Genomic DNA, 23,611 nt, shown 5'->3' with positions numbered 1-23,611 from the left:
ATGGATGTCAGCTTCTATATTATGAGGAACACAACGTTTCCGCTGCAACTCTGGCCACCAATACATCGGAGAAACCCTCAGACCCCTTACCACTAGACTCCTGTCCTCTGTCAACAAAGTAGACTTGAAATCCGCCATCTCTGAGTACTGGCGACAAAGAAAACTGCAAGAAGCCATTGTCATCAAGAGATACCAGCCAGCCAATAACCGAGACCAACGAACCCACCTGCCCAACACCTGAGACTTATTACTTTGGTCATAGTTTCATTGTTATCTGTACTTATTACTTTATCAATGTCCTGTTCTGTTTATTTTGTTCTGGCTTCCATTTGTTTGTTCTGGCCTCAATTCGTCAATCTCTTGGTGCTATATCTATTAATGCTACTACCCGCTGCCTCCCATCAGCCCTTTGCCCATTCCCTATTACCCCGGCTTCATACAGTCCACTGTCCATCACCTATCAACAATATTTATCTGTTAAGTGTTGGCTTCCATTTCAGCGCCAATTAACTGTTAAGTGTTGGGGTCCATTCAGAGCGAATTAACTGTTAAGTGTTGGCTTCATCTGTCCTTTGCCAATCACACATCAACGCCAGTTAACTGTTGGCTTCCATTGTTTAGCCTCCTTCTTTGTTGTCAACTTTTGCTGTTCTAACATGTACATATATATGCTCTCTGACTCATACCATTCATTCACCTGATGAAGGAGTAAGGATACACTCCGAAACGTTCTGTTCCTCATAATAAGGAAGTTGACATCCATAAAACTCTCTTCCTGAGAATATAGGATGTTATTGTCGCGATTGAACACAAAGAGTGAGTGAGTGAGTTTAGTTTTACGCCGCACTCAGCAATATTACAGCATATGGCGGCGGTCTGTAAATAACCGAGTCTGGACCAGACAATCCAGTGGTCAACAGCATGAGCATCGATCTGCGCAATTGGGAACCGATGACATGTGTCAACCAAGTCAATGAGCCTGACCACCCGATCCCGTTAATCGGCTCTTACGACAAGCATAGTCGCCTTTTGTGGCAAGCATGGGTTGCTGAAGACCTATTCTACCCTTGATCTTCATGGGTCTGCACACAAATTAAGATATGAAACAGCGGAAATGAATAATCACACTTTCTTCGACAGAAAATACCACTATGAGAACTCGAGAGGCGAGTTTGATTCTTTAGAAACGACTGGAGGCGTGATGGCTCTTGTTTGAAATTCGTTAGAAACCATTTTTTTCTTTTTGGATTCATTTTAGTTTTTGGCTTCAAAACCCGTATTACCTGATAGACAGTGTGACTTACATGCCTTGTACGACCGATGTATCAATAAATGATAGCGTGACTCGATTTGAGTCCTTTCTCTTCCTGATAGCAACGACAAAGCATTCGAGGGAAACGCAACATGACAGCGATCTTAGTCATTTGTGACAATATCATTTGTGTCAGCAGATGTACAAGAGTAGGTAAAGATTACATGCAATAAAACCAACTATCGGTTACACTTACTTGGGCTTTCAGTCCAGATTTAAAGAAGTCATTATGTGACGATGTTGCTTTGGCCTTACAACACATACTAATGAATATCTATCTAAAGGTAACGATCCTCCGTTTTGTATCGCTTGTGAAGAAAGAATCGAAGTCAAGTATGTTCTGCGTGACTGTATTAAGTTTTCCACCACACAGGATAATTATGTCAGTGTCTGGCTCTGGTACTTTCTGTCTGGGAAGTAAACAAGTCAGCAATGCGTTGGCCTGGTACAAGCTCCTGTTTGTGTGCTGTAGCAGAGCATCCTGAGTGGGAGGAAGGTTCTGCTGTGGCAGAACATCCCTTGTCGCAGTTCGTGAAGCCAGATAAACAAGACAGCCCATACCAATCGGGTAAATGTTTACATGGCAGTGTTCAGTTTTATGTCGGTGTAGATGACATCCTCTATGATCAAGGTTACCAAACTCGGATCAAGTCAGAGGTTTGAATCCCATCACGGGAATTATATGCCCGGTGTATTAGGTAAAGGACAGTCCAGTTGCACTGTTTATGCTTAACTTGTTTTATCACCTCTGTCCCTCGCTTCATCAACTGGGAACAAATGCGGCTTTCTTTGATCTTTGTCAAATGAGGAAATAACGCAAGATTACTCGGTGGCATCCTTAGAAATTGCCTATTAGGTCGATTTCATTGAAACCTTGTGGAGCCTTACGTGTCTGTCGGTCGAATTAACCGTGCCTTCTCACCAGACACTGTCGATAAGAGACACAAGGAAACAGTCCAAGATGGACTTTAGCGATGTCTACTAAATAAAGGTGTTCATTGGCATTGGGCTGATTTTATTTATCGGCATAAAAGGATTTCATATTAAATGACACGTATTACATTTTCAATTACTGACTTTTGTTACTTGAGGGAGAGGGGGCAGTTTGGGGATTTTTGTTTCGTGTGACAATTTCCACCTTCGATCTACGTTATTGTGATACAATGACATGAGTCAAGCAGTACACTGCCAAGTATCATGGGCTATATGACGGCGGTCTCTTAGTAATCGAGCCTGGACCAGGACATCCTGTGGTCAGCAGCATCGTCCTACTCAACTCAACCCAAGTCAGCGACCCTGGAACCCGACCCCGTTCGTCGCCTCACACGAGAAACAGATGCTGAAGATCAGTTCTAACTGGGATCATCACAGGACAATGGGCGGTGAGGTAGCCTAGTGGTTAAAGCGTTCGCTCGTCACACCGAAAGCCCAAGTTCGATTCCCCACATTGGTTCAATGTGTGAAGCCCATTTCTAGTGTCCCCTGTCGCGATATTGCTGAAATATTGCTGAAAGCGACATAAAAGTAAACTCACTCACTGATAGCACAAACGCCGTGGGATAACGTTTCACACAACGAAACTCTTGTCAACATACAAGTGTACCAAGAATACCTTTCAACAAAAATAAAGGTTATTTTCCCATGACAGCAACGTACACAAGGACTTTTAAATGTTAAATTACCACAGAGGAAGTGGAAAATCATACAGCACCAATTTAGACTAAATAATGAAATCTATATATGGAAAGTATAAACGCAAATGTCGGGCAAGCCAAAGTTTCTTGAGAATCAAATTATCTAAACTAATTAAGACGGTACCTTTTCTTATTGCCTCATCGCCTAAAATTACAGAAAATATTCCATCAAAGTCTTTGTTGATGTAATCTGTGATTGTCTGATTTCTTCCCTGCCCATATCTTCTAACATACAAAATTAACATTGAAATTGTTTCATTTCAACTGTAATTAGATAAGAGTAATTTACATCCTAGTAGCATGTTCACTGCCACCTTCAACGGTGGCAGTTAACATCATGGTAATACCAGAAGAATATCTTAAATAATTGAACAGTCAGCCCGTCAGAGTCCGGAGAGAGGTAAACATGTTCAGAGTTACACGGGTTTCACTGAATTAAAAAAACTGGCTTGATAGATAATGATTGTGTCAGCCTCTTCATGGCTGTTTGTCTCAAAACAGATGCTGCTGGTACTTCTTGTATTACGTGATGCTGAAGTGATGAAGAGCTTTGATGAATCCGTGCAGTACTCAATGGTCTTTATAGCTAGATACTCTGTAATGCCATCCTTGGTTTGGTCATGAGATAAGAATCGATTCAATGTGATGTGCTTGATTCTTGTTTCATCAGTTATTTCGTACTGGACTGAATCCTTGTCTTGACGTAGTTTTTCTCTGGTTGTCCCTTCAAGTGAATCGGGATTATAGGTATCAAACACAGGAATTGACTTCAAGTTCGTGTCAGGCGCATCTGTCGGTCTTTGAAGCACTGACTTAGATCCTTTACCGTCTCCACTGTTGGTAATTGCATCCTCTTCCGAAGAACAACCGTACCATCAACCACAGCAATCATATGCAATGTTGAGTTACTTTGGTCTAGCTGAGGGGCAATTTCTAGATCACTGATCAATTTTGTTAAACCCAGCTTCTAAAGGCGGCTGATGCGTTTGGACTTGTCTGCATATTGCAACAGCATGCTGTTACAATGTTCTGAAATCGTAGTTATCGGTTGTAAGTTTCAGTTCAATAACTTGATCTGGCTAACATCATCAACCGTCCATGCAAGTTGTTTTTTTCTTTCAGGTCCACAACCTTTCCTCGGATTGTCACTGCTTGTTTCTTGCTATCAAAGATTGTTGATTTCTTTCTTCAGTGGAGGTCAAAGGCTCACTGTTTCGTTGTCCCTTTCAGACAATATCTCCATAGAACGTTTGCCTAGCTCATCAATGATGAGGATTTGAGAGACATACTGATCTTGAATACATACATACGTTATCAGATTGTAGAGCTTCTCCCCTTGAACAGTAAAGGATTCCCATCACTCAGGATAGCATTATTGATTATGTCAACTGCCATATGGTGGCTCTGGACAACACTTGGTGCGGGGTCATGATGCTCCTCGACTTCAGCTGCTTCAGTACCAAACTGCCTTCAGAAAAGCACTGCTGATCATTCCTCCTGGCTTTAAGGTCAAACGTCACCTCTTCTTATGTAATAACATAAAAATATTTTATTGCCTCGAAAGGAATTCATTTTGCATCAATACAGAGTGAGTGAGTGGGTGAGTTTAGTTTTACGCCGCACTCAGCAATATTCAAGCTATGTGGCGGTCTGTAAATGATCGAGTCTGGACCAGACAATCCGATGATCAACAACATGAGCATCAATCTGCGCAATTGGGAACTGATGACATGTCAACCAAGTCAGCGAGCCTGACCACCGGATCCCGTTAGTCGCCTCTTACGACAAGGATGGGTTACTGAAGATCAATATTCTTACCCGGCACTGGTGGCATCAATACAGAACTCTTGTACAAATGAAAAATGGACAAGCAATACCACATATGGTCCCGGCGTTTTCCTTATGTTGAGTTTTGTAGTTTTGTAGTTTCACCGTTCATGGTGTTAAAATTATTTTGTCCCCATCTTCATTGCTTATCTTGTCAACCACAGCTTCCCTTTCGCTGCCGAATACAGTCATGTGGTATGTTCAAAAGACTGTGGTTGAATTTTTATCTCAGACACGTAGTATCTGGTCTTTATATGTCGCATTAGAATAGCAGCTTCTGAGACAAACAGTCATGTGTGATACAAAGTTATCCTTTGTGAAACCTTCAGTCTTCTGGCAGATGTCATCGCAATGAGTGAGTGAGTTTAGTTTATGCCGCTACATGCTGTAGATCGATGCTCATGCTGATCACTGGATTTTCTGGTCCAGACTTGATTATTTACAGACCATATAATTGGAATATTGCTGAGCGAGGCGTTGAACAACAAACAACAAATCATATTTCAAATCTCCTTCCCTTAAAAAACAGGTAACATAAGGTTTATAGATGCATAATGATCTTTCTCATATACCTAGATTGACTCTTGCCATTTGATGGTTTTCTGATTCGTTGAAGTTTCATGTTTGCTGCACCTGGTTCGACGTTTCGTCTAATGTACTGTGACTAGTTTTATCGTTGACATTTATGGAGCGAGTCACCTACATAAGAAATGGTCAGGTCCGCATGTTACAGCTACCCACTTCTGTGTTGCAGGACCAGTTTTAAGCCTTTTTTACACGTTGGTTATGGAGTCTTCTTTGCTTGTATATTACGGCGTAATTGTCATTTGACATGTTTGATTTTGGAGAAGTAGATGCGCTGTCGCTAGATTTAAAGTCTCGTCGATTAGTTGTTTGTTTGCAGACCGCTGTCATATACAGTAATCTGGTGAGGGGGTGTGCTCAGGTCACAAATCAGTTGAAGTTAAGCAACGTTGGGCGCGGAGAGTCCTTGGATGGGTGACCATGTTTGTTAGCTTGACTCCTGAGAGTTTCTAGGACTTCAGTCCTGATTGTCCTGCCCAACAACGGAGCACGTGTGATACATGTGGTATCACCTTAGGCAAGTGAGTTTGTTCAAACTTGCCTCTGTTCACCCAGCAGAAAATGGGTACCCGGTGGAATAAGACTATTAACTTTCTAGTGCCTCACGGGCAGCTTGGGTTATCCGGGGTGATAATAATATTGTGCGCTTTGAGCAGGATATGAAGTTTGGAAAGGCGCGTTGTAAATATTCATTATTAGTATCTTACTTTTTATGTTAACACGAGTGGAAGCTAAACGGTTACGGTCAAAATAATTGACAATCCAGTGATCAACAGCATGAGCATCTATCTGCACAACTGGGATACGATGACTTGCATAAACCAAGTCAGTGAGCCTGACCACCCGATCCCGTTAGTCGCCTCTTACTTCAAGCATGGATTGCTGAAGACCAATTCTAACCCGGACCTTCACGGGGGAGAAGCAGATGCTTTTATTCAGCTTTAGTGATTCGTGCACATGGTCTTGCGTTATGCACCAGATGGATGATTGAGACTGTTCTCTACCTTTCAGTTTCATTTTTAATCCAATTAGTTCGATGTTTCCTCAGTCTGATAGACTTGGCCGCCCGAGTTTCACCACAGTTTGATGTTTCAGATCAACTGTTTGGGACGTCATGTTGCCCGATAAGATGAAAGTAGTTAGTTACAAGAATTCGCGCGGCCACAGTGTGGTCATACTTGACTATTGCGGTCATTCACTGTGGTGATACCGTATTCCTCCGCGAATTCAGGTTCGTAAAGGTTGTAGCCGCATAGTTAACAAAACCAGGGTGTACTTGTAATACGGGCAATTAACTAAAACCGTATGATTCATATGGTTTTCAAAGTACATTTTAATGAAGACATGGCACTGTGTTGTGGCCATTTTGATGCTTCGCACAGACGTCTCCCAGCTAACACACAACGTATTCACAATGTTACTGGAAGGTTGTAGATTGGTAACGTCATTTTTTTTGTTACACTTTTTTCTCATATCGTTTTTTATGTTTTTATTTCCAAGAGATACATGTTACATACAACAGGCATATCCAATACATGCATACATACCACTTCTTTAGTCGCAGTCGTCATTATCTGATCATTAGTAATTCATCATTATTTCCAAGAGATACATATTACATGTAACAGACAATTTGTATTGAATACATACGCAGCTAAGAACCAGCTGTCAAGTCACAGTCATCATGAAAGTGTACAGTAATCATTATCTAACTTATGATAATATCCCGTTAATTATCGTCATAGTACACCATTATTTCCAAGAGACACATGTTACATACAACAGGCAATCTGTATCGAATACATACATACATACAAACCACTTCTTTAGTCGTAGTGATCATGAGTGAGTCATTATCTGATTAATAATAGTACATACTTATTTCCAAGAGATACATTGCCTGCTATATGTAACATGGACCGCTTGGAAATATTGTCATACTATTATTTATCAGATGCTATCACTACTCAGGTAATGATTACTGTACACTTCCACGATGACTGTGACTTGAAAGCTGGTTTGTAGGTATGGATGTAATCGACTAAGATTGCCTGTTATATGTAACATGGACTGCTTGGAAATAACGACATACTATTATTAATCAGATATTGTCATTCCAACATGTACTCAGATAATGAGTATTGTACACTCCCAGGATGACTGTGGCTTGAAAGCTGATCTGTAGGTATGTATGTATTTGACTCAGAGTGCCTGTTAGATTGGTAACGTCATGACACAACGTTGTCACAACGTTAGTATTACGTCATTTTATAACGTTATGTCACAACGTAATAACAACGTTGCAAATTTACGCTGAGGACACGTTATGCTTTGGGTTCCTCACAACGTTATAACAACGTTTCTTATAACTTGGTGTCACTATAGAGTTTTCTCTAAAACTTTTCACTTTGAGACTTGACATTCTTTCTCCACTATTCAGCTACAGCTTCAGAAAACACACGACCAAAACAACATTCAAATTGACTTTTTTTATGTACAGTTAACTACTGAGAAATCTATTAACTATTATCATCGGTAAATTGAACGTTAAGACATAACGTTGTAACAGCGAAAGCATAACCTTGTGACAACGTGAAATTTTTACTTGGCTTCTTGTATGAGACCGAAAAAAATACGAGAGTTCACTTTCTCAGTGTCTAGACAATAAGTAAAGAAACTAAGCTGAAATGTTAACAATCGCACAGATCAAGCTATTTCATCTGAAACACAAGCATCAGCTCCAAACCCAACGGTACGTCAAGATCGATCATGATCCAATAAGAGTGCATTCCTTTGGGCGTTTTACGCAAATGGTAGAAGTTCTTCCGATGTATGCTTTGAAACTTTTGGTATGGGTCCTTTGTAAGTTATCCCGTTTTGACCTAAATGATGCCGCGGTCAAGCTGCCCTCCTTCCAGAAGGATAATAACCTCTCGTCCAGACGAGATGATATCTGTGTGACAGTCTCGCGAGAGACACGGCTTCATTATAGTCTTCTCAACTGTCACATTGATGAACACAGTGGTGCGTGTGGCTTGTTAGCTTCATGACTTAATAGGGTCACCAAGACAGTCGGTGTGTCTCTTCTATTACCGGTCGCGCTCTTGATGAAATGGAGAAATACGATATTTTTTTTGTATTTGAAACACACTGGGATTGAGTAAGCCTTACGTTTCTCGTGGGCATTAGTTGTGATGAAGATATCGTCCAAATTGTTGTCAGTATTTTGTTGCTAAATGCATCTGGGGTGGTCACTGGGATTTATATGTTTGTTGTTTAACGCCGCACTCAGCAATATTCCAGCTATATGGCGGGCGGCTTTTACAACATTCAAGGCATCAGTAATGTTTTATGATTGACATGTCTGAGAGGCATGTTTGAGAGGCATTGTAGACGTTGTAAGTAATAGGAATGACAAGTCTTTATGGATGATCAACCTCTTTGCGCTCACCTCTTCGCGGGCGGTGGAGTAACCTAGTGGTTAAAGCGTCTCTCGTCTCAGCACAACTATATAACCATTTATTCAAATCGTACATGCTATTAAAGATATATTTTGAGAAACCATATTGCAACACTGGGGGGTTTTGTGAGAGAAAGTCATGTTTTGTTGAAACAGTCTGAAGCAATATTTTCATCAAGCACTTTCAAGTTTTCGATCGTACTTATTTCAGGTTGACAATTATAGTTTCTCCTATTTTACATCAAATATGACGGCGAGTTGTGTCCTTTGGGCATACCGTGGGTTCGAATCCATGGGCTATCTTTTCAAGTAATCTTACATTGTATGCTAAGGGTTTTTATAGGTATTGATCTATATACAAAGTTTACGGTTGTTAGGGGCTACTAATTCTACTTTGATATAAACATTTGGATTAAAACATACAAGAAGACCCCGGTACCAAAAACCGTTCGATTTATCTATCAGTTCCTTATAAGCATAGTTCGCTATAAACATAGTTTATACAAATACATGGGTTCAACGCTGCCCGCATGTTCAAATCGTTGAAATGCGCAAGCTTAGCCAGAGAAGGTCTGTGTTATCTTCACTGCTTCAGGGTACACTGCAACACACTTCACGTGTAAAGAACATGTTGGCACTTTGTTTCAGCACAATATCTGACGTCTTCCGAACACATATTTTTTCAATACACAAATTTGCGAGACCTCTACCGAACACGTGTTTTTTCACGACTCAGTTTTCTTGCAGAACTTCTGCCGAATGTGTTTTCGCAACATGATATTAGCAACATGTTAGGTAAAATGGTGGTATTGACTATTTACGCTAACTAATTTGTATTTATTTGGGGGCGTCGTGGGCGAAATGGCTAAAGCGCCAGGCTAGTGAGGTGTCGGGATCGAGCCCACCTGTGACCGGGTGTAAAAACCTTGGAGTCAACTTTGTGTGCAGACTTTTTCAGTGCTGTCACAACCTCTAGTGTACAGTACACAACCCTGTGCACTTAAAAGAACCCTCGAATCCGTTGGTATATGACCAGATGGTGGCCACATGAATACGTGCAAACACCTAGTTGCGGGTAGAGCAACGTGCAGTGAACTTGGACAAAGTACTGTGACTATGTGTCCCAGTCCACCCAGCTGTGAATGGGTACCTCGTAAGGTTGGGAAAGCCACTCGGTGCGCCTAGTGGCTGCAAGAGTTGTATGACTACCCAGGGAGTTGAGATTGATGATACGACGTGCCGTTGACATCCAGTGATCGAGGGAAAAAACAAAGCGCCTTTGAGCAGCTGAGCTGGATATCGGCGCTATACAAATGCTAGTATGTATGTATGTATTTCCCCCAGATTGAGTTAGTAGTACCTACACTACAATAAATGAAATAGTACTTACCTACACCTGGTTGGTTGAAATAGTAGCCTACTTACCTACACTACGGTGATTGAAATAGTTCTTACCTACACTACGATGATTGAAATAGTACTTACCTACGTTATAATGATTGAAATAGTACTCGCCTACAGTTCGATGCTGATTTGTTCGTTTCAGGGTTGGTGTCAAACATTATACGTGATCACGCAGTGTTTGACTGTACGTTTCTGTTTTGTTCGTTTCAGGGTTGGTGTCAAACATCACACGTGTTCACGCAGTAATTGACTGTGCGATTCTGGTTTGTTCGTTTCAGGGTTGGTGTCAAGCATTACACGTGTTTACGCAGTATTTGACTGTGTGTAACTACTGCTGGATGGTGTGTGAGGGCTTCTACCTACACACGCTCATAGTCATGGCCTTCAGCAAGGAGAAGAAACTTCTGTGGATGTGTATCATCATGGGCTGGTGTAAGTACAGACTTTTCATTACAGAAAAAAACACGTGGAGTCGTACTACTGCCAAAGCCTAATATCCATATACCATCCACGTAAAATATAATGCCATCTTCGTAGATGGTACTGGAAACTACCTGGTACATACATACATCTACCTAGGAAAAACCTTCATCGACGTAGAAGAAAACATCTTCTGCGTAAATGTAAGAACCATCTATGTAAATGATAGGTTATGGTCGTAAAAGGCTCCCATAGAAAATATTAAAATGATCTTTTTCTAAATTCTGAAGCCCGGTCGCTATAAACGTTGTCTATAGAAGTACACGACTCATAAGTATTACGCTGTCTGTATGTTCACTTCGTTGAGACTTCAACCTATCGACCGACAATTAAATGTTCCTGGAAGGACGGTTAGTAGAGAATCTTCTTCAGATTATACCGTAACGTTCATCTCAAGTAAACACTATGTTGGGCAGTTTGTTTCCGAGCACATACTTTTTCACAACAAAAATTTGCGACATCTCGACCAAAGAATTATTTTTTCATGAACTTCTGCCCAATAATTAATTTTCGCAAAAAGTGATATTAGCAAAATTTGAGGTAAATATGTTATCCCCCAGTTACTCCAAAAACCTTGTATCTATTTTCCCGAGATTGAAAAAGTAGTACCTACACTGCGATGATCGAAATTGTACTTACCTACATGATAAGTAAAACCTACCTACCTACCTTACAGCTTTAACACTTGCTGGTTCTTTCCACAATCAAAGGGGGCGGTGGGGTAGCCTAGTGGTTAAAGCGTTGGCTCGTCACGCCGAAGGCCCGGGTTCGATTCCCCACATGGGCACAATGTGTTAAGCCCATTTCTGGTTTCCCCCGCCGTGATATTGCTGGAATATTGCTAAAAGCGGCGTAAAACTAAACTCAGTCAGTCAGTCAGTCCACAATCAAAGACGTGTCCAGAGCGGTGATGTACTTCGGTGAACGACTCGATCCGTTACTCATCCGGGAGCCGACAGCATCATACAATAAGGTGTAAAACGATGCATATTTTACAAGCGCTTCTTTACACAAGTCTTTTCAAGATGGGGTGTTCTTCGCCCTTCCATCTTTATTTCACCGGGCTGCTTAAAATACCCACAGCCCATTGCTAAGGAAGATCGATAAAATGCAAAACATAACATGTTACCCGTGAATCGGTCATCAACAACCCATGCTTGTCGTAAGCTGCGACTAACAGGATCGGGGAACAGGATCAGGCGTTTCGCTGACTTGGTTGATACATGTTATCGTATCCTATTTGCGTAGACCCGGGAAGGGCTGAAATTGGTCTTCAGCAACCCAAGCTTGACGTAAGAGGCGACTAACGGGATCGGGTGGTTAGATTCGCTGACTCGGGTGACACATGTCATCATATCCCAATTGCATAGACCGATGCTTAGGCTGTTGATCACTGGATTGTCTGATCCAGATGCGAGTATTTACAGAGCGCCGCCATATCGCTGGAATATTGCTGTCCGGCGTTAAACAAAACAAAACATATTGGCGAGGTATCCATTAGCTGATGGTGATGAGAACGGACACTAACGGTCATGATGCTATACACGTCATTACGTTGGACTGTATAACGTTTGTTTGTTTGTTTGTTTGTTTCGTACGCAGAATCACGCAGCCTGCTTAACTCGAGTCTAGACCACACAAACAAAGGATTGATATTATGAGCAAAGTCACACGCCGTCTTGGTGCAATAACATGATAAGAGCCACGTCAACCAAACGAACCTGCGACCAACCCTGTATCGGTACCCCGGATGCCAAGTACTTTGGTATTTGGGCTTCCGCAGCGCGGTAATCCGGACGTCAAGCCCTGTGGTATTGTGGCTTCCGCAGCTGGACTTCAAGCCCTTTGGTATTGTGGCTTCCGTGGCTGGACATCAAGCCCTTTGGTATTGTGGCTTCCGTGGCTGGACGTCAAGCCCTGGGGTATTGTGGCTTCCTCAGCTGAACGTCGAGCTCTATGGCATTGTGGCTTCCTCAGCTGGACGTCAAGCCCTGTGGTATTGTGGCTTCCTCAGCTGGACGTCAAGCCCTGTGGTATTGTGGCTTCCGCAGCTGGACGTCAAGCCCTGTGGCATTGTGGCTTCCGCAGCTGGACGTCAAGCCCTGTGGCATTGTGGCTTCCGCAGTTGGACGCCGAGCCCTGTTGTATTGTTGCTTCCGCAGTGCAGTACGCACAATGCCGAGCCCTGTGGCATTGTGGCTTCCGCAGCGCAATACGCCGCTGGTCTAGCCCTGTGGTATTGTGGCTTCCGCAGCACAGTACGCATGACGTCGAGCCCTGTGGCATGGTGGCTTCCGCAGCGCAGTACGCAGGACGTCGAGCCCTGTGGTACTCTGGCTTCCACAGCGCAGTACGCTAGACTGTGTGCCCTGTGGTATTGTGGCTTCTGCAGCGCAGTACGCAGGACATCGAGCCCTGTGGTATTCTGTCTTATGCAGCGCAGTACGCTGGATGTCGAGCCCTGTGGTATTGTGGCTTTCGCAGCGCAGTGCGCGCGCAGTGCGCTGGACGTCGAGCCCTGTGGTATTCTGTCTTATGCAGCGCAGTACGCTGTCGAGCCCTGTGGTATTGTGGCTTTCTGCGCGCAGTGCGCTGGACGTCGAGCCCTGTGGTATTCTGTCTTATGCAGCGCAGTACGCTGGATGTCGAGCCCTGTGGTATTGTGGCTTTCGCAGCGCAGTACGCAGGACATCGAGCCCTGTGGTATTCTGTCTTATGCAGCGCAGTACGCTGGACGTCGAGCCCTGTGGTATTCTTGCTTCTGCAGCGCAGTACGTTGGACGTCGAGCCCTGTGGTATTGTGGCTTTCGCAGCGCAGTACGCTGGACGTCGAGCCCTGTAGTATTGTGGCTTCTGCAGCGCAGTACGCCATGAAATATGTATCGAGTACACAGAAGCCTATTCTTTTAATGTTAAAATGTATTTGTCTCTCCTTCCAAAGATTGACAAAAATATTACACCAAGCTTATTAAGCCCACGCAGGTTATGCATTATGTGTGAAATTACCAGTCTAATTTGATTCCACTAGCTGTTTCCGCTGGTATGGTTCAATGGCTCTTATAAATTAGATGCAAAGACAAGCTAAGTGGTATGCCGGATAAAAAGCGGAATTACAACGGATCTTTAGTTTGGCGTAATGACATGTTTGTGTATATTGATGATTTTTATTGACTTTTATTTTATGAAACACAGAACAAAATGAAAAAAAGCGTTATCTTTCTGTGTACAGCGATGGCATGGACTTCCGACCTCTTCTTAGAATGTCAGTCATAACATCACAGAGCAGCAACGCGGAGTGGTTTAAATTGGCAATTATTATTAATCATACCACTTTGTCTGTTCGAAAATGCATCACTTTTGAACATTCAACATTTTCGAAAGTGGCTGATTTTTCTCAAATTGTTTCCATTTTGCTCCATATAATTGCACTTTTTATCTGTTTGCAGATATTAAAGAAATGTATTACGAGACAAATCTCGTGATTGTGTGACAAAAAATCCACAAAACTGTGTGCCTTGGGGATAGGGTAGGGGGTGGTTGGTTGCGGGTTGGGGGGATTAGACGTTATTAAAGTCAATATTGCCGTTATCTCGAGGTCGGTTCCAGTCATATTCTACCAGTGAAGATCCGGGTGAAACCCATGCTTGTTGTAAGAGGTCAGGCACGCTGACTTGGTTGACACATGTCATCGTATCCCAATTGCGTAGACTGATGCTCACGCTGTTGGTCACTGGATTATCTGGTCCAGACTCGATTATTTACAGACAGCCGCCATATAGCTGGAATATTGTTGAGTGCGGCGTAAAACTAAACTCACTCACTCCAGTCATATTCACAGCTTTCTAGATACAATTTAACTTGGTCTTTCTGCAAAGATTTCAAAACGCATCATACAACTGCGCATGTCGAAATGTTGATTGATCGGAGTTACAACATCACATGGTGGACATTTGACGATGGGGCTCATGGGAAACTTACACCTTCAATTCCTGTATTCTTAGCTGAACAACTGACTTGCCTTTGCGTGCGTTTGCAACGGTGCCACCGGTAGAGCAGGGTTAGATTCGAATATCCTAAGGTATCGCTATTCGATGTGATTAATAAGCACACGATAGAGCCGGAATCGTATTATTGGAATCTGTTTTTGGTTGAGATTGCATATTGTTATATCTATAGTTTTGTTGGGCTCATTATTAATAATCACATAATACTTTGTGTTTAGGCTTTCCCTTCGTACCGTCGGCAATCTACGCTGGGATGCGGGGAATGGACTCCACCGACAATGTCAAGTACGCGTCTAGTTTACGTCAATCATGTTTCCATATTTAACGGGCGGTGGAGTAGCCTAGTGGGTAAAGCATTTGCTTGTCACGCTGAATACACGGGTTCGATTCCACAAATGGTAAACTGGTGTGCAGTTCATTGCAAATTCCTCCGCAGAGATATTGCTGGAATATTGCTAAATGAGACGTAAAACTCAACTGACTCACTCCACATTGAAACACTATCGTATCATGTTTTGCCATTCTGTCGAAAATGCGTATCTTATATTGAAAAAACCGTACCGCTACAGTTTATTCACCACGTTTGTGAAGTGATCTTCAGCAGCCCGTGACCCGTGAACATCCGGGTTAGAACTGACCTTCAGTAACCCAAGCTTGTCCTAAGAGGCGACTAACGGGATCGGGTGGTCAGGCTCGCTAACTTATTTGACACATTTCATCGTATCCAAAATGCTTAGATCGATGCTCATGGTGTTGACCACTGCATTGTCTGGCCCAGACTTGATTACTCTCATACCGCCGTCAAATAGCTGGAATATTGCTGAGTGCGGCGTAAAACTAAACTCACTCACTCAGCAGTCTGTACTTGCCTTGACAGGCGACTAACAGGAACGGTTTGTCAAGCTCACTCACGCAGTCGATGCGCGTATCCCAGTTGCGCAATATATGCTTACATGTGTGTCCATCACTGGATTGTCTGGTCCAGATTCGATTGTACAGTCCGCCGTCATATATCTGGAATAGTGCTGAGTGCGGCGTTAAACGTCAAACAAACAAACACATGAAACTGGTTTCGAAAACTTGGCATGTATATTAACAAGTTTAAAAAATGCCGTTCGCCAACAGCTTAATTCTGTACTTAAAGTCTACGGGTCACGTTTTTACGAGAAAAAAAACTTTGGACTTTTAAAGAACTGTACATAACTGACGAGCCGTGCGCCAAGCTTGGCGTACAACTCATTTGTCATCAACCAGCCTGACAATTTTTGCAGTAGTCAAGCCGGTTTCACAACAAATGGTTAACTAACTCCGAAATCGATTATTTCATTGTTCTGTGTGTGTGAAATATATATGCAAGGATACGACTCAACGGACCAAGTGTATAGAATTTAACGCAGAAACAAATTCTCTTGTTCCAGCTGCTGGCTGTATGAGTCGAAGTTCCTCTGGATCATCATCGGCCCAGTTATCCTCTCTCTGGTGGTAAGGACGTATACGCGCAGGGGTTGTCACAGACTACGCTGTCGACTACGCTGTCTGCCTTTCTCTCTCTGCACCCTGTGCAACCCGTGAAGATCCGGGTTAGAATTGATATTCAGTAACCCATGCTTGTCGTAAGAGGCGACTAACGGGATCAGGTGGTCAGACTCGCTGACTTGGTTGACACATGTCATCGTATCCAAATTGCTTAGATCGATGCTCATGGTGTTGATCATTGGATTGTCTGGTCCAGACTCAATTATTTACAGACCGCCGCCATATAGCTGGAATATTGCTGACCCCAGCGTTAAACAACAAACAAACAAACAAACAAAACATTCCCCGTGCAATACGCACCTGAACTTTATATACCCAGGACACGAGGGCATAGAAGTTTATGAACATGTACACAACTCACTTTCTGTGACTCGTGTTTCAGTTTTTCCATATCTATATATGTGTTGTTTTATCTTTTCTCTCCATAAAAAATGGACTGTTCATACAACTGAATGACGCCACGGGCGTTTTGAATCTTGACTGTTTTTAAACGTCTCAAACAGTTTCAAATGTTTAATTCTCTTGTGGGCTGCATATACTCCTTTGTTCGGTGCGTGGAGTGTGTTGAGATAATCAATAACATGGTTCTGACGTTCACACCCTGCGGGTGAACTGGTGTATGGTGGTTTGATAAGCGGCTGGGGCAGTTTCGAAAACTTTCAGTAGTCTCACAAAATGTTTTAAAATATTTCTGCTTCAAACTGTTGAAACTGTTTTTATATTTATTATATAAATTTATTATATATTAAATTTATTATATAATAAGCATACGTGTTTGTGTGCAAAATGGGTAAATCTTTCATTTTTTTCCAATTTGAATCTTTATCAGGTTTGTATGTTCAGAGTGATTATTATTCTCATTACAGTAATTGGCCATTGGTCAAGTAACAATATTCTGTAAAGTCGGATGGAATATATGAAATATATTACACAGTTGTCAGTTAACATCTCTCATTCGATGTTTTTCAGGTTAATTTGTTCTTCTTAGTGAACATTCTCCGGATCTTGTTGTCGAAACTCCGTGCCTTCAACACTAACGAACAGCACCAAAACAGGTAAGAAAATATTTTGTTTGTGTTTTGTTTGTGTTTTTTGTGTGATTTGTTTTGTTTTGTTTGTTTTGTTGTGTGTGTGTTTTTGCTTGTTTAATTGTTTGTTTGTGTTTCGTATGTGTTTCTCTTTCTTTTTGTTGTTGTTTTTTTGGGGGTGGGGGAGGTGGGGAGTTGTGAACGCTACACTCAAAAATATTAAAATTATATAGACGCGGTCTGTAAATAATCTTGTCAGGACCAGACAATCCAGTGATGGATATCATGAGAAATGATCTACGCAAATGGATACGACGATCCACAACAAGCCTCCATATTTCGCCATTAGCCTCTAGCATATATGTTGATGGAGAGTCCGGCGTTAAACAGCAAAAAAAACACAAAAAAGCAATTGTCAAAATGGAATTAGTTACACAATAAGTGGAAAGCACTTAGGCCGCCCAGTATTCTCACTTGATGGTTGAGATGGGAGATGTGAAACCCATGAAACAAATTTTGTTTGTCTTTTGTTTGTTTTTTGGGTGGTGTTTTTGTTTAACGCCGCACTCAGCAATATTCCAGCTATATGGCGGCGGTCTGTAAATAATAGAATTTGGACGAGACAATCCAGTGATCAACATCATGATCCTCGATCAATGCAACTGGGATACGATGGCGTGTGTCAACCAAATCAGCGAGCCTGACTACCCGAACTCGTTAGTGGTCTCTTAGGACAAGCATGGGTTGCTGAAGATCAATTCTAACCCGGATCTTCACGGGTTGCAAAAGAAATAATGCAGGTAGCGTTAAAAGCGGCCTCGGTCAGGTCATTTCGTGAATTGGGTGTTATGTGCATCCCGAGTCATCTTTTTTAAAATCCTTGATCTGCTTCTGCCACTTACACTCCTTGTGTTATTTCAGACGTGCGGCCAAGGCCATCTTGATTCTCATCCCGCTTCTCGGACTTCAGTACCTGATCATCCCATTCCGACCTACATCCGGGCTCCGCGAGCTTTACATATTCAAAATGGTGTCAGCTCTCTTGGTGTCTTATCAGGTATGTCATACACGCTGTTCTTTTTGTAACAGATTCATAAAACATCTCTTTGCAACACATACATATTACCTGATTTATTCTAATTAAATTTGGTGATTCTTTGTTGATAAGGTGCTTGTCTTGTCAAAATATTGCACATTTTATATTCAGTGTGATATTTACTGATAGTTATTGTGATACATGTGGACTCACAATAGACAAGTGAGTTTGTTCAAAATTGCCTCTGTTCACCCAGCAGAGAATGGGTACCCGGTGGGATAAGTTATGTGACTATAAACTTCTAGCGCCTAACAGACAGCTTGGGTTATCCGGGGTAATAATGTGCTGTGCTCGTCATTGTTAGCCCTATGAGCATACCTGATGTGGAGTTTGGCGCTATATAAATGGACACATCATAGATGTTTCACAAATGAAAGTTAAAGACATTGAGCAGATGAATCGCATCTCACACAAAAATCTCAAGATGTCACTTTGATGTACAATCAAACAGCAATGTGTGGGAGATGAATTGACCTACGTGAACAATTCGAGTTGTCTGAGGTTCGACACTACCGAAAATTGAACTCGGCATACATTTTCAGATCAGCATGAGGAGTGAGTGAGTTGGGTTTTCCGCAGCTATTAGCAATATTCTAGCAAATTCACGCGGGGGCACCAGAAATGGTCCCCATTGTACCCATGTGCGGAGTTGAACGTGACAAGCTGGCGCTTAAACCACTAGGCTTAAACCCATTTGGCATGGGGAACAAATAACCCGAAACACATGTTATAACAAACAAGGACATGAAATACATCAAACTACAATTTTGTGAAAACGTCAATGTTTAGGACTGAAAATAGGCTTCAATAAAGCCTTCATAAAGGCACTTCGTCCACATTGCACTCAGTCCACTCAGCTGTACATAATAGGTACCTGAAAAGCGGATGTACGGACCTATACGGTCGCGCTTAGCGCTTAGTAGCAGCTTTGAAAGTACAATTCCGTCAGGGTAATAATGTAACGCCAGAGAGCAACATCGTGTTGGATTCTAGGTGCAAAAAATTAGCATTAGCATTAACTTCGACACATCAGATAATAAATAGTGATAGCAAGTACTAATGACCAAGCTTTTACTTCGAGGCAATCGCAAGTTAAACTCGTCATACTTCCACACAGCGTTGTTAGTTTGTGTTCACGTTATTTCGTTTATACATTAAAGCCTCACATGTTTTACCTTGTGTGAAATTAAACTGGGCTTTTGTTTCAGGGCGTGTGTGTTGCGCTTATTTTCTGTTTTTTCAACGGAGAGGTAACTATTTTTCTCTTATTCTTATACACGTTAGAATATATCTTCAGTAACCCATGCTTGTCGTAAGAGGAGACTAACGGGATCGGGTGGTCAGGCTTGCTGACTTGGTTGACACATGTCATCGGTTCCCAATTGCGTAGGTCGATGCTCATGCTGTCGATCACTGGATTGTCTGGTCGAGGTTCAATTATTTACAGACCGCCGCCATATAGCTGGAATATTGCTGAGTGCGTCGTAAAACTAAACTCACCCACTCTCTCTTATTCTTATCCTGATGTCATCACAATTCAACCAAACATATCCCTGAAACATCTTAAAGTGTTTTAACCATTACAATAATGTGAATAATGCGAATAATGTAAGTGTTGTATTTGTTTCTTTAGGTTGTAACGGTTGTCAAAAGAAAATGGATGTTGTATCGAAGTAACTTTGACTCGAACAGTTCCGAACGTCGACGCAGCATGACTAACAGCATGATGTGCAATGACGTCACACTCGTGAAGAACGGATCAAGGCACAACAGCGGTCGATTCGTCATTAGATCAACTCATGTAATTTCCCACAAAGATTTTCCAAGATATAATTTCTACCCATACGAGCTGTGTGAGTGAGTGAGTTAGGTTCAACGGAGCTTTGAACAGTTTTCGAGTTGTATTACTGCGTGTGTGCTGAATGTGAGGGTGAAGTCCGTAGAGATGCCAGATAATTACCACTTTGATGAATGGGCGGTGGGGTAGCCTAGTGGTTAAAGCGTTCGCTCATCACGCCGAAGACCCGGGTTCGATTACCCACATGGGTACAATGTGTGAAGCCCATTTCTGGTGTTCCCCGCCGTGATGTTGCTGGAATATTGATAAAAGCGGCGTAAATCGAAACTCACTTACTCACTCACGCTTACACGGGTGGGTGACAAATTAGGATAGGAACCAAGTGACTCACTACGGTGAAAATCAGGAGTATTTGTATGGTGCTGCAGCATGAGCTTGCCGAACCTTGATTCGAACCCGCGAGCATAGGTTCCTGGCGTGCCCACCCGTGAAGGGCCGGGTTAGAATGAACCTTTAGTAACCCATGCTTGTCGTAAGAGGCGACTAACGGGATCGGGTGGTCAGGCTCGCTGTCTTGGTTGACACATGTCATCGGTTCCCAATTGCGCAGATCGATGCTCATGATGTTGATCATTGGATTGTCTGGTCAAGACTCGATTATTTACAGACCGCCGCCATATAGCTGGAATATTGCTGCTGAGTGCGGTGTAAAACTAAACTTACTCACTTCCTCACTCACTCACTCACTCACTCCTGGCGTGCCCAAGGGAGGCAAATGTGCACAACCTCCACCCTACGCTGATAATAGGTTTATTCATTTAATCTGACGTGTCACACATTTACTTGTCTGCAGATATTCAGCTGAATGCGTGATGCATATGGCTCCTCCTTCATTCTTGTCAAAAGAAATCGCCTTTTGTTTTTCATTTTCTAACCACAATGTCGATATGACATTCCCATTTTTACAGTAATATATAGAGGATATTATATGTCATACTATGTTGGTATTTCCCGAGCAAGAGCGAGGTAATATACCGATATTTAGGCACGAGTGTCGTAAACATAGTATGATATGGGAACGAATATAATATTCTGTTTATTACTGAAGTCGTCAAATTGAGGAAAATAAACCCCAATCTATTTTCAAACATAGGATGACTACCCGCCGACGCCGCATGTAGAACACAACGTCATAGAAGAAACGTGAGGTCACGTCACCATGACAAAGTGATATTTTGCCTCGTACGAAAATATGTACCCCGATATTTTCGCCCGCGTAGGTAATACATATCTTTACATATACTTACATACATGCATACACACAATGACATACACAACACGCACACGCACACGCACACGCACACGCACATGCATACATATGTATGAACTTTGTACATTTTATGTACTATGAAATTATAGGCATGTAGAATTCTTTTTTGATTCATAAATATTAATGTCTTGGTTCCCTATTTCCCTATCTATAACATGAATATTTGTGTACCAATAAAGCGTTCTTCCTAACTATTATTTCATAACACACAAAATGCACAAAGTTCAGCACGTGAATAGTTTGTGTGTTATGGTTTAGCGCTCTTTGAACACTTTGATGTCATTAAAATTTGATACAAAGTGCATTTGCACACAATAGAGCGTTTTACATTCCATCTTACCTCGTAACTTTGATATGATGTTATTGTTTCAAGATATCTAACAAGACTTCTCAGTAGAGGATGTACATTCGTAATGTGATCAATGTCTTTACTCTTTGCAGGAGGTTTCTGAAATGCAATGTATGGTCAACGGGGCCACCGAGCGCGTGTAACGCTCGTTTTCTCTACACCAATGTGTATTCTTATATACGTACTGGAGAAAGACTTAAAGTGATGTCATTGTCTCCATCAAATATTAAAATCTCACGTTGAAAGTGGAGCACGAGATTATTCTGCTTCTCGACATCAAAGTGTATGCTTATACACATATTTGAGAAAGACAGAAAGTGATGTCATTGTCTCCACCAAATATTAAAACCTCACGTTGAAAGTGAAACACGAGATTATTCAGTCACTATGGTACTGTATTGGGTAAAAAACACATGCATAGCAAAGGTGTCGTAATTTCATCAAAGTATTAGTGGTCATTAACAAGCGCACAGACGTTTCAAGGAAGGAGTGACTTAATGGTGGAAACAGCAGCAGCCAAAGAAATGGATGGATTGTGATGTTTTATTATCTGACATTTTTTCAGTGATGATCAAGGGAGAATTTGCTTAATATGGCTTCTTAATGCCCATGTAGAATGGGAACCTTTCATCCACACTGTGTACATGTTTCAAAATGTCAGTGATTCCTACCCAATGCAGTGGGAATGCTTTAATTAATCATATAACTTCTTTGAGAGGCATTTAGAAGTTGGAGCAACAAGGAAGGATGATAATATATGGATGAACGACTACTTTATTACAATGAGAGCGACGTTTCGGTGTAGGTTCTACCACCGTTAGAACCTACACCTAAACGTGTTCATCCATATATTGTCATCCTTCCGTATTAATCATATCATGTTTTCATTCCATCTCCTCCTCTTTAACATTTAAAGTTTTCTAAATTCAAATTCACTTGAATACGGAGTTCTTGAAGTTTATGAACAAAATTGTTATAAGAGCCTAGGTATTCTTGTGTCTCCAACACAAATTGGCCATTTTCATCGTAATACGCATTAAATCTTAATCAAACCAGTTTGATTACATGGACAAATGTTTGATAAGACGGGTTATGAGAGATGCAACGTCCCGTTTTCATCTTAATGTGCATTCCATCTTAATCAAGGTTGTTTGGTCATGTCTGTGTGTATATATTATTACACTTCTAGTTTAATCTGCAATGTTACATGTTCCATATAATCATTATTGGAACTTTCAATTAACGAGGTCTATCTGTGTACGACTTCTTCCATTTATATTGAGAATAGAATACAAATGCCATGTTCCATGATAGTGTTTGTTTGCTGGTTTGCAAGGCCGCTTTCAGCAATATTCCAGCTATATGACGGCGGTCTGTAAATAATGCAGTCTAGACCAGACAATCCAGTGACTGACACCTGCACAGGTGGGACCACCCGAACCCATAAATCGCCTCTTACGAAAAACATGGGTGTACTGAAGACCAATCGTAATCCGGATCTTCACGAGTTTCTGATAGTATCTCGCTCTGTATGTGCGATACAATTATGATTAATTAATAACGTCCCATTCAGTTGCTATTTATGTTTATCATTTGTCAAAATATCTATATCATCATAGGCGATGTTACTTATGATTGTACAAACAGATGAGAAAGGAGCCGTTTTCTCATTGAAAATGTGATTTTTCGAGTTTCGTTTAATTCAAAA

The 23,611-nt window shown here is 41.8% G+C and overlaps 1 protein-coding gene across 1 annotated transcript in view; it reads left to right on the top strand.

Moving 5' to 3' along the window:
• Window positions 1–22,046, top strand: part of LOC124264901 (calcitonin receptor-like) — a gene marked incomplete at its 5' end in the record, with an annotated part of 52,445 nt that extends 30,399 nt beyond the window's left edge. The window contains 9 exons of the mRNA XM_046699683.1: window positions 1,765–1,777; window positions 10,526–10,714; window positions 14,985–15,051; window positions 16,185–16,248; window positions 17,272–17,357; window positions 18,252–18,387; window positions 19,635–19,676; window positions 20,060–20,227; window positions 21,996–22,046. Coding sequence (XP_046555639.1) covers window positions 1,765–1,777; window positions 10,526–10,714; window positions 14,985–15,051; window positions 16,185–16,248; window positions 17,272–17,357; window positions 18,252–18,387; window positions 19,635–19,676; window positions 20,060–20,227; window positions 21,996–22,046 — 816 coding nt within the window. The remainder of the gene's footprint in view (window positions 1–1,764; window positions 1,778–10,525; window positions 10,715–14,984; window positions 15,052–16,184; window positions 16,249–17,271; window positions 17,358–18,251; window positions 18,388–19,634; window positions 19,677–20,059; window positions 20,228–21,995) is intronic.
• Window positions 22,047–23,611: the final 1,565 nt, after the last annotated feature.

The sequence above is a fragment of the Haliotis rubra genome, unplaced genomic scaffold (assembly GCF_003918875.1).
Source record: "Haliotis rubra isolate DU_JTF1 unplaced genomic scaffold, ASM391887v1 Scf95, whole genome shotgun sequence".
Classification (NCBI taxonomy): domain Eukaryota; kingdom Metazoa; phylum Mollusca; class Gastropoda; order Lepetellida; family Haliotidae; genus Haliotis; species Haliotis rubra.
Note: the sequence above shows the minus strand (reverse complement) of the source record. Positions and strands in the feature narration are given on the sequence as shown.